Source organism: Dipodomys merriami, unplaced genomic scaffold, assembly GCF_024711535.1.
Source record: "Dipodomys merriami isolate MVZ:Mamm:240054 unplaced genomic scaffold, mDipMer1.0.p SCAF_918, whole genome shotgun sequence".
Classification (NCBI taxonomy): domain Eukaryota; kingdom Metazoa; phylum Chordata; class Mammalia; order Rodentia; family Heteromyidae; genus Dipodomys; species Dipodomys merriami.
In genome coordinates this window covers 138,613-156,789 of record NW_027206533.1, presented here as the reverse complement: position 1 = coordinate 156,789, position 18,177 = coordinate 138,613, and the positions used below count along the sequence as shown (strand labels likewise).

The 18,177-nt window shown below is 45.5% G+C and overlaps 1 protein-coding gene across 2 annotated transcripts in view; it reads right to left on the bottom strand.

Moving 5' to 3' along the window:
- Window positions 1-18,177, bottom strand: part of LOC138821431 (disco-interacting protein 2 homolog A) — a 95,740-nt gene that overhangs the window by 23,468 nt on the left and 54,095 nt on the right. For both annotated transcript variants that reach the window (XM_070013640.1, XM_070013638.1), the window contains exons 10-21: window positions 16,206-16,316; window positions 14,555-14,678; window positions 14,155-14,264; window positions 13,497-13,599; window positions 11,876-11,940; window positions 11,636-11,729; window positions 10,365-10,484; window positions 8,995-9,109; window positions 7,359-7,498; window positions 4,579-4,715; window positions 4,018-4,098; window positions 3,001-3,128 (exon numbers count right to left, since the gene is read on the bottom strand). In XM_070013640.1, coding sequence (XP_069869741.1) covers window positions 3,001-3,128; window positions 4,018-4,098; window positions 4,579-4,715; window positions 7,359-7,498; window positions 8,995-9,109; window positions 10,365-10,484; window positions 11,636-11,729; window positions 11,876-11,940; window positions 13,497-13,599; window positions 14,155-14,264; window positions 14,555-14,678; window positions 16,206-16,316 — 1,328 coding nt within the window. The remainder of the gene's footprint in view (window positions 1-3,000; window positions 3,129-4,017; window positions 4,099-4,578; window positions 4,716-7,358; window positions 7,499-8,994; window positions 9,110-10,364; window positions 10,485-11,635; window positions 11,730-11,875; window positions 11,941-13,496; window positions 13,600-14,154; window positions 14,265-14,554; window positions 14,679-16,205; window positions 16,317-18,177) is intronic.

The following is an 18,177-nucleotide window of genomic DNA, read 5'->3' as shown; positions in this document are numbered from 1 at the left end:
AACTTGTGCTATCTCTCTATTCCCCACACTTTTTTAAAGCTAGCAGCAAGAATGACAGAAATCATTCCCAGATACTGGCTGAGGAGTCTGGCAAACTTTTCTACCCATGCTGACCTTAAACTACAAGTCTCCTGATCTCAGCCTCCCAAGTAGCTAGCATTACAGGTATAAGTCAATGGTGCCTGACTCTAAGCACACATTTTTTAAGAAATTTCTTTTATTCTTAATGTATTCAATGTACTTCACTGTGCACAGGTTTTCTTTGAAAGTTCAATTGTATTTTTCAGCACAACAGATTAAATCTTTCACTAATGAGTTAACCTACTCATGCTTATTGTGACTGATATATTTGGGCTTGCTTATACTATCTTACTTTTACATTATTCATCAAGCCTTTTCGTGCTGTCTTTTTCTTCTTTTGGACTGAGTTGATATTTCTATCTTTTCTTTCGGAAAACAAGAAACCCCTCAAACTCTCAGACTATTACATCTGTCATTCTAACTGGGTCATTCTCCTGCCATCAGTGGGTATGCACATGTGTGCAGACGCACACATGTGTACACGCACACATGTAGGCACACACACCACTCATTGGATGTTATATCCAACTGATTACTTCTAGTTCATTTCCTCCTGTCATTACTCTATAGCACTTCCTAAATTTGTCCAAAAGTGTTTTCAACATAAATCTCTGTGTGTGTGTGTGTGTGTGTATGTGTGTGTGTGTGTGTGTGTGTGTGTGTCGGTCGTGGGGCATGAACTCTGGGCTTGGGCGCTGTCCCTGCGCTCTTCAGCTCAAGGCGAGCGCTCTACCGATTGAGCCACAGCGACACTTCCGGTTTTCTGGTCATTCTGGTAAGAGTCTCATGGAGTTTCCTGCCTGGACTGGCTTTGAACCACGATCCTCAGATCTCAGCCTCCTGAGTAGCTAGGATTACAGGCGTGAGCCACTGGCGTCCAGCTCAACATAAATCTTACTGAGACAAAACTTCTGAAATTCATATGCCTGAGAATATTTTTATTAGAATTCCATAATTAAGTGATAATTTAGATGGACATAAACTCTTTAACTATTACTTCCCTATCATCCTCTTAAGGGGAAGATGTCTACTCAGACATCCATTATGGGAAGCCTGTCATGCTCTTCACAGCTGTGCCAGGGCCTCTGTGCACCTGGTTCCCTAGCCCAGGAGCCCTAACCTCCTACTGCCCTCAGACTGCCTTCTACTTCCTCTGAGCTTCCATCTAGATACCCTTCTTCTCTCCTATCCCTCTCTTCATAATCTGTCAGTCATGGGTCTTGAACTCTGGGCCTGAGCACTGTCTCTGCATTCTTCAGCTCAAGGTGAGCATTCTACCACTTGAGCCACAGGGCCACTTCCAGTTTTCTGGTGGTTAATTGGAGATGAGAGTCTCACGGGCTTTCCTGCTCAGGCTGGCTTTGAACCGCAATCCTCAGACCTCAGCCTCCTGAGTAGCTAGGATTACAGATGTGAGCCACCAGTGCCCGGCTTCTTCATAATTCTTTTTCTTCTCTTTTTTTTTTTTTACTTCTGGCATTTTTTAAACATATGTGCCAGTACTAGGGCTTGAAGTCAGTTCCGTACGTTCTCATTGGCTTTTTCACTCACGGCTCACTACCACTTAAGCTACACCTCCAGTCCACTTTTATTTGCTGGCTAATTAGAGGTAGAGTCTAGAGGATTTTCTGCCCAGGCTGGCTTCGAACTTTAATCCTCAGATCTTACACAGAATTTAGGACAGCTGTATTACAGCTAGTGTATGATAGCAGGTAGGAATAGAGGTAGCACAATTACTGCTACTGTATTCTAGTGGCTAGGATTATAGATGTGAGCCACTGGTGCCTGGTGTGGCATCATTTCTTAATCTGAATTTTCACGTTATCAGTTAATTCTCTGCATTCATTTTATTTATTCCATCAACTATGTTCTGTTTGAACAGTTACTCTGCTCAAATTTCTTGGTATCATCTCAAGTTGCTAATCTCTCCCTAACATCCTACAAATGCCATTGACTATGGTTTCATTTCAAGGTTCTAGTATTCTTCAGCGCTTCCCTGATGGGGACAGTAGACCCCTGTTTACAAATGTAGTCACCCCATATTCCATCAAGTGAGTAGCTGGGCTGGCCCTGCCTCCTGGGGTACAGGAGGTTATGGCTGGGGCCAGCCTCCCTGGCTTACCACAGAAGCATGTGTGGGTTATCTGACCTAGGGACACTTTCATCTACAGTGTCCCAGTTTCTGCTGTGAAGGGCAAGTCTTGGCAGGATTCCCTAGAGATTTCTTCAAATACAGTCAACGATAGGGAGGGCCTAGCCTGGCTCACAGATACCCTGGTTTGAGTAACAAAAAGCATCACCTAATAAGAATAAATGTAAAGAAACACAACTGGCTGAATAGGCCAATCAGGACTTCCTCCTGAAGTGAGAGGAGCAAGAAAAAGAGCAGGACAACCCCCCCCACCCCGCCACCGCCCAGTACCTCTGTGTACTGTGCCACAACCCCAGAAGTCAACTGTTTGCTCAATGAAAATGAGAATCTCTAAGATCCTTCACAAATAAAGAGAAGCTGGGTAGGTTTTTGTCTCAGGAGCAATAAAGGTTACTATTGTGTGTCTCCCTTAAACCTTACTGTGGGTTTCTTAGAAAAACCCAGTACTGTTGTTTTAACTGGCATTTCTAAGATCGTAAGGAAGCTGGACACCTGCTGTATACTTGCTCCTTTCTCTGCAGCTGGTTGTCTTCTTGTTCTTTGCCCACTTACAAACCTGGACCTTGTTCTCAAGGAATTGAGTGGACTCAAGACAGTGAGGATGTTAACTCTGCTACCACTGCTCACATATTTTTGTGAGGTGCTTTTGATGTACAGAAATTTGTAGTGTTTACAAGATTGTATTGGACTTTCCTTTCACTGCACAGACTTCACAAATTTTAACGAGGAGTCTGAAGCCCGTGGTGCGGAGATCCGCAGCACATCACCTGCCTCTGTAGACAAACTTCATGGGCTCCACAGCCAGGGCGGTGGCCACGATGTCATCTGCATTGTGTCTGCGGACTCCCACAACCATCAGCCCATCCAGCTTGCCCACAACGAAGACCAGGTTATCCTGAAGAAAAGGTGTGGTCAGGACTAACGAGAAAGGTCAAACAAGCCAGCAACAACTTGGTCTCCAGATACCGTCCAGCACTAGAAATGCTCCCTGCCACAAGGCCCCTGGACAGGAGGAGAATCACAGGGCTTGGAAGCTAAGAAGTATTGTGCTGAGATCTGAGAATGAAGGTTTGAAGCTAGCCCAGGCAGGAAAATCCGTAGGACCCTTAATCTCTATTCAACAACTCCAAAAAGCTAGAGGTAGAGCTATGGTTCTATGAGAGAACACTAGCCTCAAGCAAAAGAAGCTCAGGGACAATGCCCAGACCCTAAGTTCATGCCCTAGGACTGGCAAAAGAAAAAAAAAAAGGTACTTAAAACATTTTGGACATCTGAAATAGTATCCATCAGTATCAACGAATACTCACATGCCTGCCACACTATTGTTTTTGTATAAAAAGCATAGCATCAAGCTAGGCGCCAGTGGCTCACACCTGTAATCCTAGCTACTTGGGAGGCTGAGATCTGAGGATTGGGGTTCCAAGCCAGCTCAGGCAGGAACGTTTGTGAGTTCTTATCGACAATTAATCACCAAAAAAAAAGCCAGAAGTGGAGGTGTGGCTCAAGCTGTAACCTGAAACAAAATAAATAAATAAAGCTCAGGGACAGTGCCCAGGGCCCAGGACGGGCGTAAAAAATTTTTAAACCCTCACCCCCCCAGATCTGTGGCTTTTTCTCACGGGTAGCAATTGCAGGGGCGGTTAGCATGACTGACATGGTTGACAGGGAAACCAGGGGCTGACACAGGAGCAGGGTTCCATCTGATACTCAGTCTAGTGCCAAGCATTCCTTACCACCAGCCCACATTCCCCAGCTGGGGTGCTGGCATGGGAGGACATACTTACCGGCCCAATGAAGCCCAGCAGGCCTGTCCTGGTGAAAGGCCTGTCAGAGACAGGGGCTCCTCCTACAGTCACCGGAATAGTCTGCCAGAGCAAGGAGAGGGACATCAGAAACACACAGTAGGCAGGCAGGGGAGCTCAGCTCCACCCATGCTGCATGGGGTCCAAGTTGGCCCCTGTGGTGTTCTGTGGAGGGGAACATGTAGTCCAAGTTGACTCCTGTGGTGTTCTGTGGAGAAGAGGAGGTTCCCAGGGACCCTGGCTCTCCACAGCCTGTTTTCTTGGCTGGACTGCACTATTACTGGGTGGATATGCCACCTGAGCAGGACCTACTCAGGTTCTTTATGCCTTGATATGATCTGGTGTCAGCAGGCTAACAACTATCACGACATGGACACAGCCATCATGCCTTCTTGCTGGCCAAATTTAGGACAATTGACTCCAACTTAGGTAGTGATGTCCCCGCCCTTCTTCCTTCTGGGTAGAAAAGTCCCCGCAGTGCTCTGTGCTACTCAACATGCATGGGACTAAATTTCAACATGAAGATCAGGAAGAGGGACAAACCTCAAACACATTCTTTGTGATTCCAAGCAATCCGTAGTATGCTGTCCCAGTTGCACTGGAATTGACACAGATCTCCCCAACTTCGTCAGTTTTACAAAGGTAAGGAGTGCCTTCAACCTTCACAACACATGCACTAGCTAAGCAGAAGACAAATGCAAAATCATAAATGTATTTCACTGGATCATTCACAAAGATTTATTTACTTCTATATTTGAAATTATAGAATCAAGACATTACACACACAGCAAGTTCTTTTTTTTTTTTTTTTACCAGAATGACACACAGCAAGTTCTTAGGAGAATTATGACATAGATAATACATAGTTCAACTAGTCTGTTTTTCTACATTAGTTAAAGTAATTTTAGGGCTGGTTATAATTTGGGCAAACTGATTGCCTACCATACATAAGGCCCTGGGTTCCATCCCTAGGACCACAAAAAAAAAATTAAAAATAAAGCAATGTGCTAGGCACCCATGGCTCAGTCCTGTAATCCTACCTACTCATGAGGCTGAGATCTGAGGATCACATTTCAAAGCCAGCCTGAGCGGTAAAGTCTGTGAGACTCTTATCTCCAATTAATCACCAAAAAGCCAAAGTGGACCTGTGGTTCAAGTGGTAGAGTGTTGCCTTGAGCTAGGGGACAGCACCCAGGCTCTGAGTTCAAGCCCCAGGACCAGCACAAAAAATAAATGAAAATACAGCAATGTGAGGAGATTAAGAAGTATACCACATCCATGTAATGAACCCTGGACAACAGATTATTTCCTCTCCCGTGAGCATGGAGAAGGTGGAGGCACTCAATGGGAATGCTTTACCCTCGCCAGCACTAGCTCCACAGCAATACTCTAGGTATGCACAGAGAGAGATCCAACATCACAGAAAGGCACACACTGCACAGATCCACTTCACACTGTGGTAAACGTGAATGCTGTAGAAGATTATTATGCTAATAACCAGGTCAGTCATGTTCAGGCAAGCAGGGCACAACCAGGAGCTGTGGAGGAGCCCAGAAAAAAGAGCAAGCAATTAGGGGCAAGTGCGTGTGTGTTCTCTGTAATCCATATTACACTAATAAAGTGAGCACAATATGAGTACCCTTGTACTTATTCAAAATAATTACCTGTGACAATTTACAAGTAACTTGTACTTTGTCATAAAGATAAATATTCTCTAACATGCTGCTTTTGTGGGGTTTTTGCTTTGTTTTGTTTTGAAGAGACAGAATCCTGATGTGTAGGCCAGGCTGGCCTTGAATTCCCAATCTTCCTGGGACTGCTGGGATCACAGCCACACAGCTGACTCTCCACTATTTTCTTCCTTCCTTGTCTATCTGTCTCCTCTCTGCCCCCCGCCCCCACTTCCTCCACCCCAGCTCTTTTGTGCCAGTCCTGGGGCTTAAACTCAGAGTCTGAGCTTTTGTGCTCAAGGCTAGTGCTCAACCACTTTTACTCACAGCTCCATTTCCAGCTTTTTGGTAGTTAACTGGAAAATGAGAATTAAATGGACTTTTCTGCTCAGTCTTTGAACTGTGATCCTCAGATCTTAGCCTCCGTCAGTGTAAGATACCAATGTCCAGCGTCTGCTATTTTTTGAAAATATTTTATCCACATATTCAAGCATTCTACAAGACCAATGACTCCTTTTGGGGGTAGAATTATAGGATAAAATGTAACTCATATGTATAAAGAGGCAGAGCTAGAAGCCACAATTTAAAACTCATACCAGTCTCATATCAAGCAGTCCAATCTATGCACACATCATGGATCAGCCTGCTATACAAACTCTAGTCTGGGCCAATTTGGCTGTCTAGCAATGTCCATAGCCCTCCCTCTGGAGTCCCTCCCATAGCAGAAGAGTAGCAGAGGGCCCATTAGCAAGGCTGCCTATGGGGCAGATATGCAGCCCAAAGCCTCTGAAGCCATATCTGTGGCACAAAGCTGGACATCACTAGGACTGGGGTGACTGGGTAAGATGGCACCCTGCCTCTATTAGTCTCTGGAAAGAGAACTGCCAATGAACCCTCCAAGTGTTGTCATAGGAGGAGAGTGGAACAGCTATGGGGTGGTTACTAGCAGGGTGAATTCAGGGCAGTATGAGGGGCACCTTCATTTCCTGCAAATCTCAGCTTATTTCTAAACTGAATACAGAAGGAAGAAACAAATGTGGAAGACATATTTTACAAACACAATGCTTTTGAGGAAACTTTTTTCTTTTTTTTTTTTTTTTTGTTGGTCGTGGGGCTTGAGTTCTGGGCCGGGGCACTGTCCCTCAGCTCTTTAGCTCAAGTCTAGCACTCTACCACTTGAGCCACAAAGCCACTTCTGGTTTTCTGATGGTTTACTGGAGATAAAAGTCTCACAGTGGGCTAGGAAGGTGGCTCAGTGGTAGAGTACTTGCCTTGCATGCCTGAGGCCCTGGGTTCGATTCCTCAGCACCACATAAGCAAAAAGAAAAAAGCTGGAAGTGGCGCTGTGGCTCAAGTGGTAGAGTGCTAGCCTTGAGCTGAAGAGCTGAGGGACAGTGCCCAGGCCCAGAGTTCATGCCCCACGACCCCCCCCCCCAACAACAACAAAAAAAGAGTCTCACAGTTCCCCTCCTGGGCTTAGCTTTGAACCGCGATTCTCAGATCTCAGCCTCCTGAGTAGCTAGGATTACAGGCACGAGCAACCAACTTTTATGTACATGTTTGGTTCAAGACTATGACCACAGAGCTGGAGCAACTACGAGCTTACTGTAGATGAACAACGTGGCATGCAGGTGTGCTGAGGTGGGTCCTTACCTCCGGGCATCACCTGGCCAACATCCTGGACAGTTAGGACTGACAGCTTTTCCTCCGAGTCAACTCTGATCACACCATAGCTCAGGCCACTCATTGAAAGCACAGCTTTCCTTGGAGGAGGTCCTCCCAGATCTGGTGGCCTAGAAGACAAGAGCAGCATCGGGCTGATGGCCTGGGGAGATGGACAAGTGACTGTCTTCGCTCCACACTGAAGCACTTGCTCTGCACAGTCAACTTGTGATGACTGTGTGTTCTAAAGCTCTCAGGTCACTCTCTGCAAACCACTGACTCTCAACTGTTTACCCTCGACATACACTCTTTCCACCAGCCCTCAGGTCACTGTCTGCAAACTGCTGCCCTTTGATGAATGTGCTCCACGCTCCTATCAGCTCTCTGGACAGCTTTGTAAAGCAGTGCCCCACAGTGGTGTACTTTCCACACACCTCCCATCAGCAAGCAGGCCTATGTCTGCAGGGAAAGTGACACTGTGACTTTTACGGCAGACCATTAAAGTAGTAGATTCAGGGTATCCTGAGATGCTGGTCTGGAGTCCAAGGCGAGCAGAATGGCTGACTGAGTCACTACTCTGTGAGGAAGCCTACACCAGCTCACTCTAAAGGAGCGGCCCCGAGGCTGAGCACAGGCAGAGCTTGTACAGACCCACAGGGTCTGTCAGACACCATCTCCCTGAATATCACATGGCCCTTCCAATCCTAGCCCACATAAAAGTCAGAAAGGAAATGCCCTCCCCACCCCCCTCCCCGCCCCACTGCTATATTAAGCCACTAAGTTTGAGGATAACTCTGGTAGAACAAATGAGTGAGGAATGACTTAGTTGGGAAGGGTGAGGGTCCCTTCTAATGCTAAGTTACTAAAATTTAGGTTACTTAATGCTTGCATATTTGTAAGACCACACCACCTGTGAATATGTAACTATAAAACTTTAAAAACCACATCTGGGGTGACTTTGTAGTTGCTGTGTTGAAGGTAAAAAGTTAACTTCTAGACGGACCCTCAGTTGTGAGCACATGGCCCGAAACCCCCTGGAACAGGCTCAGAGACGGGGCCAATGAGCATGTACTGGAGATGACTAGAGGGGAGAGGGACCCAAGATGCCCATATGTGGCCTGCAGGGCCACGTGAGGATGCAAGGGAGGCAAAAGGAGCCCAAGGCCCAGGAACAAAGACACTGGGGCTGAGTCCCCTGTGCTCCCTGATGTACTGCACGGGTGACTCAAAAGAAATGGCTGTGTGAGTGCTACGGCCAAGCACGGAAGGCTGGACCCTCCTCTAGGCAAGACAATGAGCCCCTCTGGCTGACCTGCACAGATAAAGTTCCTCAGTTATAACATTTACTGTGGAGAAAGATAATCTAGAAAGAAATGCCTAATAAAATAACCTTCCAGCACTCCCCAAGAATCGAGAATCTAGCTAGGAAGCTATTACCTAATTCCTGTGCAAGCTCAATCAGGCAGGGGTGAGGGGAGGGGGAGCATGCGTGGCCGTGGTTTGACCCACCTCACTGTTGCAGGCAGCCTGAATGCTGCCATGGGGCAGGCTCTGCTTTAGGAAAAGGGATCACAAACTTGGTGCTCAGGCAATTCAGCTGTATAGGATGCAGAAGACAATCAGGTACCTGCGGATGGCGACAGTCAAGGCTTCAGGGGAACTGGCACAGGGACAGATGACCTCTGGCCTCAGCCCTCTGGACTGGAAAACGTTGAGGAAGGCATCACAGGAGGACACTGACCCTGGACAAAGCATTGGGTGGAGCATGAGAGGCATCCAGAGGGACAACTGGGTGGGCAGCTGAATAAGCTGACCCCAGCGAGCCCAGAGTACGAAAGAACACTGCTGTAACTCAGGAACACACACCTAGCCAGCAGGGATGAAGCACATACGATGTATCTCCAAACCATCAGAGAAGGGAAACTTCCCACAGGAGGCTTTTCTCTAGCCTGTTTACCGCTGAGCCCTTCTCTCCCCTGCCTTCTCCTAGCCCAGGCAGCAGGAACAGCCTTCCTGTGTTTTGGTTCTGGGTCAGTGAAGAGATGCCGAGCAGTTAGGAACTTCAGTGACCCAAACCTGTACCCACCCAACAACACTGGGCCTGGGCACTGGATGGGCCACAGTGTGAGGAGTGAAGAGTCTGCTTCTGGCCATAGCCTCAGAGTTGAGGAATCTGCACCCTGCCTCCAGACTGCTCTGCCTCTTCTTGATGTCCCCTCATCTCGGGAAGCTCCCATCACAATTAGTGCTGGCAAGTTCTAGCAGTGACTTGGCTCCATGGAGCACAGCCCTGTGGCCTCCAGAACCCCAAGAGATTCATCACAAACCTCTTCTGCCCCAGAAGGGTACATGGATTTGTTGGAGCAATATGCAGGACAGCAGGTGAGCTGCGTGCTTAGGCTAATGCCAGGAGAGCCATGTGGTACCCCTGGCAGCATGACAGAGCAGGAGCCAGGCATAGGTGTCAAGCTAGAGTTTGCTGTCAGAGAAGGCACTCGAGGGGAGTGGCATGCTTTGACTGGTGTGCTTACAGTGGGGTGGATGGGCAAGGAGCTAGGGTAGCCGTGTGCTCAAGCAGGAGGGAGGGTGAGGGTATGGGAAGAGCAGCACTACAGGTCAGAGGAAGGTCCTGCTGGGTTCAGGTGTGGACAAAGGGAACGAGAGGCTCTGGTGGTACTGTATGCCTTACCTGCTCTCCTGAGAGATGGGGAACACAAGAGCAAAAGGAGATAAATGGTGGTATACAAGGATGCTGCCCTAGCTGGCACCTGAACCAGGCCCTGGATATTCCTGGGTCCAGGAAGCTCACACTCACATTCAAGCCCAGTTAGTTCAGACACAAAGGAGGAGCAGCTAAAGGGGCTCCACTGACAGAACGCAGGTTGGCCAAACATATACAGCAGATTCTGTGTCATCGGGTGGCCTTGTCCATCGGTGAGTCAAGGTTCACAGGAGGAAATGCCACAATTCTGCCTTGGATCACAAGGGTCTACTCACATGGGTTTGCACCGTCGGCCACAATCAGCATGCGCAGAGAGCTGAGGCTGACGCCCCTCTGACCTCGCTGTGCCAGAAGAGACCAGTGCATGTCGCGGGACTTCACCAGGGCTGTCTGAGCTGCAAGGAGATGTCCTTGTGTCACAACCCTTACACTCCTAGATATGCATGCATGTCGCCACATGCAGAGGAGCAGGGGAGCAGACCTGTTCTCCAGGGTGGCGCTCTCTCTGCAGCTCTCTCTCCCACGTGTGACCTAACCTATCCAAACACCCCTAAATCCACTTTGAGATTATGTAGATATAATACACTGAGACCTTTTTTCAGTCTTTTTTCCTTTTTTTCAGTCAGAAGTTGTGTCTACCTCTTTACATATCAGACTGTTTTACCTCATGCCATCTGTCCCTTCTAAAGGTACTCCCCTGGTTTAAAGATGTCCTGTACTGCCCATACCAGCATAGCAACTGGCCTACAAGATGCTGGAAGCCTCTAGTTCATGAGGTGAGAAACACCCGGGAATTAAATGGAAAACTCAACCTTCAATTTGGCTGTGTGCTGAGCAGTATGCAGGGTCTAGTGAATGCTATCCCTTCCATCGGGCTCTATTTTCCTCCATGGAACAGGATGCCCGCAGAGAGCTGCACCTGGTTCTATTTTAGAGGCTGACTTGCAGGACATACACTATCACCAGCACAGGTAGAACACAGACACACAGGCTGCTCAGCGTGAGTCAGTGCACTGAGGGCTGTTGAGTTCCACTGGCAGAGACAGAGAATGCCTAAGCTGAGCAGATGCAGAGCTGAGGCCTCCTGTTTGGCCCTGGGAGGCATCCCAACCACTGGGGAGGTGAGAGGAGTTAGGTCCAAACCCTATAGGTGACCCCTCCCATTCATTAGACTTCATCTGTCAGAGACTATATTGTTGAAACAAAAGCTTTGCTACTGACAGCTTCAAAAGCTCTAACTTCAAATTGCACATATCTCAAATATGTATACTAGGGTTGATGCTGATGTGGTGGTAAATAAACTTCAGAAGAACAAAATAAGGAGTCTTGGTCCTGCAGAAAAGAGCTCAATTATTGGTTTGCAAATGGCTGCCAGGCCTTGCATGGGCTTGCTGGCTTAAAGGCCCAGCAGATTCCATAAGGCTCCAGAGCTCCTCAGTCCACACGGGCACTTCTGCAAGTTGCCTTTATTTTTTTCTTAATCATCAGTTATCAGCAAAGATTTCTTTGAAGAAGGGTGAGGTAAGTGGGGGCCGACTTCAGGTACCTTTATAGGAGCACACTTTCTGAATCCAGGAGAGGGGGTTGACCTTCATCAGTGCATATGGGATGCTGACCACGTGCATCTTGTTCATGACGCTCTGAGGGAGGGAAATACACTGTCTCAGGGGCAAAGACTAGTCACTTTAGGAAAAAAAACCCACAAAACAATGTGCCCTCATGCCATTACTTCATGGACTTAGCTCATCTCTTGTTTTGAAACCAGTCATTAGCAAACGGCACTCACTGTTAACACACCATGCCACAGACCAGCATCCCTTTTGAAGTCCAGTACATTTGTTAACGTTTCAGCTGAAAGCAAACAAAAAAATTAAACCAGTGAGCAGCTCTTCAGTAGCCCTATGAGTTTTCAATAGAAATTCTGAAATGACTGTTATCACCAGCATGTCAGAATTTTAGAATACAGAAATACTACTTTCAAATACTATGTACTTATTTATCACTAAGTTTGGTTGTCTATTTCAATATGGGAAGCATATAACTCTGGATAGGAATAGAGAACTATGCTGGTCATGATCCGAAAATACAGGGAATATTATCTACTGTAGAAACCACATGTACGTTGCTATATATTATCACTATACTTTGTATGAACACTTCAGAACTAAGAGGTGGGACAAGAAATTGCTGAGGACATTCTTGCTTTATATGCAGAACCACAGAGTCTCATACCCATTGGTTGTATTCCTACATCTTCTATCTACAAAGTGGTGGCTTCTGTCACTCTTCAGAATGCCACTCTGCATTCATTTTCTGGTTCAGGGTGGCAATTGATATGCCCACATTGCCCTCTGCTCAGTGTGCTGACATATCCTTCAGCTACAGTCTCACACGGGTCAGGAGACAGCACCGGGGGCCACAGGCAGACATGGCAACCCTCTCACAATCACAGCCACACCAGGTACACCAGAGACAGTGATCAGGAAGGTCCTGTTGCCTTCCAAGGGGTGGGGCAGACACCGTGGGGTCTGAATAAGAATGTCTCTGGCTTCAGGTCATCAACTATGTACACACTAGGTCAAAACTGAGACTGAAGAAGAACCACAGGACTTGATTTAATAGTACTCTTTTTGAAAATATTAAAGATCCTGGAAATTTTTTCCCAAATTGCCACACAAGTCTTTAGCCATATCTACAAACTACCTCTTGAATTTAAACCATCAATGTTTTAGATACTGAACTACAATATTCGATTTTACTTTCTAGTTTGTTCAACGTTAGTATTTCAATGTAAGAAAACTAATCCATTTTTAGTTTTAAAAATATTTTACATTGTACCCCATATACATACATAATTAATTATATATAATTATAAATATAAAGGTTAATTTACAGAATTAATGATAAATTGGGAGCGGCCCCTATGACAACGAGAGACAGTCTATGACCATAAATATGTATTCAATGTAAGTATGACATGAATGAAGCTTAAGCCATGTCTACAGGCACAGAAAACAGGCCCAAAAATATTGTCCTATGAAGAATGTGTTCTACTTGTCATACTGAAAAATGTGCTGCCTTCAAGCATCACTGATTGAATCAGTCATTGTATCAATAAATTACTGCTGAATTTTCACGTTCATGGTTGGTATCTATGCAGCATTGCTGAAACTACCCTGGGTGGAAAGGCTCTCACTCAGCCAGCCCAGCACAAGCCCAGAGCCCTGAGCACACACTAGAGAGAGAAAGTGAACACGGGCGCACGATGCCTGGTACCACTGGGTAAGAGTCAGAGGTTCTGTTCAGGGTAAATGTGCTACATAATGAGTTCTGGGGTGACAGCAGGTGTGTATGTCAGGCACCAATGCAAGCAGGATGAGCCACATCATGGATGTGAAGGCCCTTACCTTCTGAGTACCCACAGGCCTGGGTCAGAGCCTGGCACTGAGCCAGCAGGGACTCGTGGGACACCGTGATCCCTACTGTGCTGCCTTCTTTGCTTGTTTTATACTGTAAGATGTCAAGGGAAAACAAAAAATAACATTATGTGGTATCTAAAGCCATGAGGACAGACTGAAGGTTAAGGCAGTCCGGGGGCTTGAACTCAGGGCTTGGGTACTGTCCCTGAGTTTTGCTCAAGGCTTATGCTACCACTTGAGCCACAGTTCCACTTCTGGCTTTCTGCTGGTTCGTTGGAGATAAGAGTTTCATGGACTTTACTGCCTGGGCTGGCTTGAAACCATGATCCTCAGATCTCAGCTTCCTGAGTAGTTAGGATGACAGACGTGTTTCATCAGCACCCAGAAACTATGGTCATCTTCTTTTCATGGTTAACTCTAGAGCACTTTATACCATGGATATTAAGCGGCTCCATCACATCTGTTTGTTTCCCAGAGGAGTCAATTAGGGAAGAATTAGGTCAGAGCATAACCTGAAAGGATCAAGTAAGGTTCTATATCATTTTTCCTATTTCTAGGTTATAGATAATATAAAGCAGCTATCTTCTTATGAGAATCAATACCTAAGCTATGGGGTTATACTTGTATGCCAAGTAAGGACCCTTACCTCAATGTAGGCAGTCCCAGCCGCTGCGTCCTGGGCCAAAGGGTGCCAGTCCTTGGGGGGCTTGGCCAGATGCTTCCCATCAATCACCAACCAAGAAAGCGGGGGCCAACCTGTAATGGCAAACAGGGACTGGCATTACCAGGGGCCAGAGGACTCTGCTCCTCACAATTACTGCCTGTGTCCAACATGCAGCTGCCAGCCTAGGAAGGCGATGGGACTCATTTGATTTTACTCTAACAGGTGGATGAGGCTAGCAGCCCATGTGGAGACAGCAAACCAAACAAAAAATGAGGTTCACCAAAGCCAGAACAAGTTATCATTTTTGATGAAGACCCACAGCCTCTGTACTGTTCAGTCTCTGGGACAGAATACAGACTGTTAATGCCTCCAGAGGGCTCACCTTTGAAAGTTGCCACTTCTCCGGTCTGTGCCTTGGGCAGGCCCTTCTGACAAGCATCAGTAGTCAAGGCCAGGGTGACTCCACAGCTGCCCAGCAAGAACCCGACCTGCTGGCTGCCAGCATCCTTAGAAGACAGAAATCGTGTAAGCAGGGCTCTAGCAGGAACCTCAGCCACTAGTGCTTTAGGCCAACTTGAAAGAACAGAGCTCCTATTAAAATTCTGGAACAATTTCATCTTATTATCTTTTTATATTTTTATGAAAATAAGGCAATTTTTTTTTGGTCTGTCATGGGGCTTTAACTCTCAGCTTGGGCGCTGTCCCTGTACTCTTCAGCTCAAGGCGAGCGCTCTACCACTTGAGCCACAGTGCCACTTCCAGTTTTCTAGTGGTTTATCGGAGATAAGAGTCTCACAGACTTTCCTGCCCGGGCTGGCTTTGAACCTCGGCCTCAGAACTCAGCCTCCTGAGTAGCTAGGATGACAGGCATGAGCCACCGGCGCCCGGCAAGGCAATTACTTTTAAATGTTGAGAATGTTTTGACATTGATCAGGGTACATTGTATTTATAAACTGTTTTGATCAATGGCAAGAAAGACAATAATTGAAAACAATTTAAAAAGAATTTTGTTTCTGTTGCAGTAACTACAACGTTCTGGAAAGTGAGCTAATTTCTCAAAGTTTTTTTTTTTTAAATGCCACTTAAAAGCATTTAATTAACATGGGTTAGTTATTTCTGCTCAGAAACACCTTCTCTTCACTCAGGTCTTTTGAACATGTGCCTCAGCAAAATTTTGTCATTTTTTTCATCTAAGTTTAACAAACCTCTAGTTTCTTTCCTAAGCATCACTAAATTTACATACATGACTATTATATATTATCTCCCTGAGATGAACTGAGATGCAAACTTTAGTTTGGGATTCTTGAGCATTTGTTGTATACATAACATTAATGTACACATTAACAATGATCTGAAAACAGGGTTAGAATGGTCAAAAACTCAGACTTTCTAAGACATATGCCCACTCTACTCCTAAAATCATGTTTTCAATAATCAGATTACTATTTTTTATCTAAGATAGCACAGCTATCCATAACAAGCAAGTTCTAGGTAGTAATTCATCAGTGACAAAAACTGCTTTTGTCATGTAAGTGAACAGACAAACATGAGAATTCCCATCTTGTTTATTTACAACTAAAATGATCAATGATCATATGGTTTGAATAAAGTTCTGACCAAATAAAACAAAATTTTGACAGACGACACATTTTCTCTTATCAGAAGAAAAGAAATGTAGTTTCTATTAGGGAATTCAGATAGGTAATAGGGGGACTTTCTTTTTTTCATGTATTCTTTTTGGTGCTGGGGGATCAAACCCAGCATGTAGCACTCGTTAGGCAGGCCTTCTGCCAAGTGAGCAATGTCCCAGCCTGCAACTGGGTATCTCCCCCATACCTACACATAAGTCAAGGGAAAGTATGTAGGCAAACTGTCTACTAGTCTCCAAAGTTCTGGCCTGTAACTATCTTTCTTCAAGTGTCCACCTGCTAGGCCACATCCATGTGAAGGAGCAGGGAGACATCACTGCATCCCACCTCAAATTCAGAGGAGAACTACAGGCAACAGCCTTGGGACTAGCCCAGGTTTGCTACCTTTCTTGTTAATGGTACTTCTATTGGGACAGGAACCAACTCCGCCAGAAGACACCCATAAAATGCAACCATGAACATCACAGGATCACTATTTGGAAACACAAGCGCCACCTATAATGGTACAAAGAAAAATTGTAAGATTACCTAAGAATGACTTGAACTTATTTCACTTTTTAGAATCTCTGTTGACTACCTGAAACTCAGAAATACTTTAGATTTCAGTTTCTAAATTTAGTTTAAAAATCTAATCTTAGGGACTGGGAAATTGGCTCAGTACTTGCCTTGCATGCATGAGACCCTGGGTTTGATTCCTCAGCACCGCACAAGAAGAAAAAAGCCCAAAGTGGCGCTGTGGCTCAAGTGGTAGGGCTCTAACTTTGAGCTGAAGAGCTGAGGGACAGCGCCCAGGCCCAGAGTTCAACCCCCACAACCAAAAAAAAAATATCTAATCTTAGATTCATTCTTTGTCCTTAAATTTCCTTATTATATAACTTCAGAAAATAGTCTGAGCCAGGCCAGGAGCCAGTGGCTCATGCCTGTAATCCTAGCTACTTAGGAGGCTGAGATCTGAAGATCACGGTTTGAAGTCAACCCAGGCAGAAAAGTCCATAAGACTCTTATTTTTAATAAACTACTCAGAAAAAGCTGGCCCAAGTGGTAGAGCGCTAGTCTTGAGCAAAAGGGGCTCAGAGACAGTACCTAGGCCCAGAGTTCAAGCCCTAAGACCAGCAAAAAATAAAATAAAATAAATATAATAATAATAGTTTGAACAGGGTGAACAAATGCAGCAGTGATTCTAAGTAGACACTACAGTGAACATTAACTACACTATACATTAACTTGTGGGTAGGGACTAGAGGGAAAAACTGGGAGAGTGCTAGGGAAGGGGTAACGTGCACAAAGAAATGTACTCTTTACCTAACTTATATAACTATAATCTCTCTGAACATAACCTTTATAGTAGCAGTAACAATATTTACAAAAATAGTTGGAAAGTCTTTACTAAAAATACAAGTCTTTACATGCAACAAAACTACTTTAAGCTGAGCCCAGCAAACAAGAATCAGTTCCTATTCGTGTCTACCATCAATGCTTCCTTTATCAATAAGAAAAGTGATCAAGAAATCAAATTATATAAAACACTAGCTTCCAAAAGAAGCAATGCTAACCCCACATTTTAGTTGAATAAATCTTCTCTCCTGACATGACTATATCTGTAGGAGGTGCTGAGCAGACCAAACCTCAGCCAAGATATTTCAGCCGCTCAGTCTCACAGGCTCTCCGGGCTTCTACCTGAGATTGTGCTGCTGCACAATGCTACTTCATCCTCCACCTCAATTTGTATCAATAAAGCTAAAAAGAGTTAGTTCACAATGACACAGATATGCTATCCTCTTGGTCTCATGAAATCGTCCATGCTCCAACTCCAGGCTGTGCTGCTTTAAATACTATGCTTCTATTACTACATTTTATTAAAAAAAAATACTTAAGGCAAAAGCCAGGAACCCATGGCTCATGCCTATAATCCTAACTACATGGGATGCTGAAATATGAGGATCATAGTCAAAGCTAGACCAGGCAGACATATTCTCAAGACTCTTTTTGCCAATTAACCAGTAAAAAATTCAGAACTGGATGAGTGACACAATTGAAAGCAGACCAGCAATGAACAAAAAACAAGCTGAGCAAGAGCCTGGTACTGGTGGCACACAATCGTAATCTTAGCTACTCAGAGGATGAGATCTGAGGATTGCAGTTCAAAACCAGCCTGGATAGAAAAGTCTGTGAGACCCTTACCTCCAATTAACCAACACAAAGCTGGAAGTGGAGGTATGGCACAAATGGGAGAGCACCAGCCTTCAGCAAAAAGCCACGCAAGAATTCAAGGCCCCAAGTTCAAGCCCCAGTACCAGCACGCACACATGCACTCACACACAAATCCTTAGGCCCCAATTTTGCTTCCAGACATTAC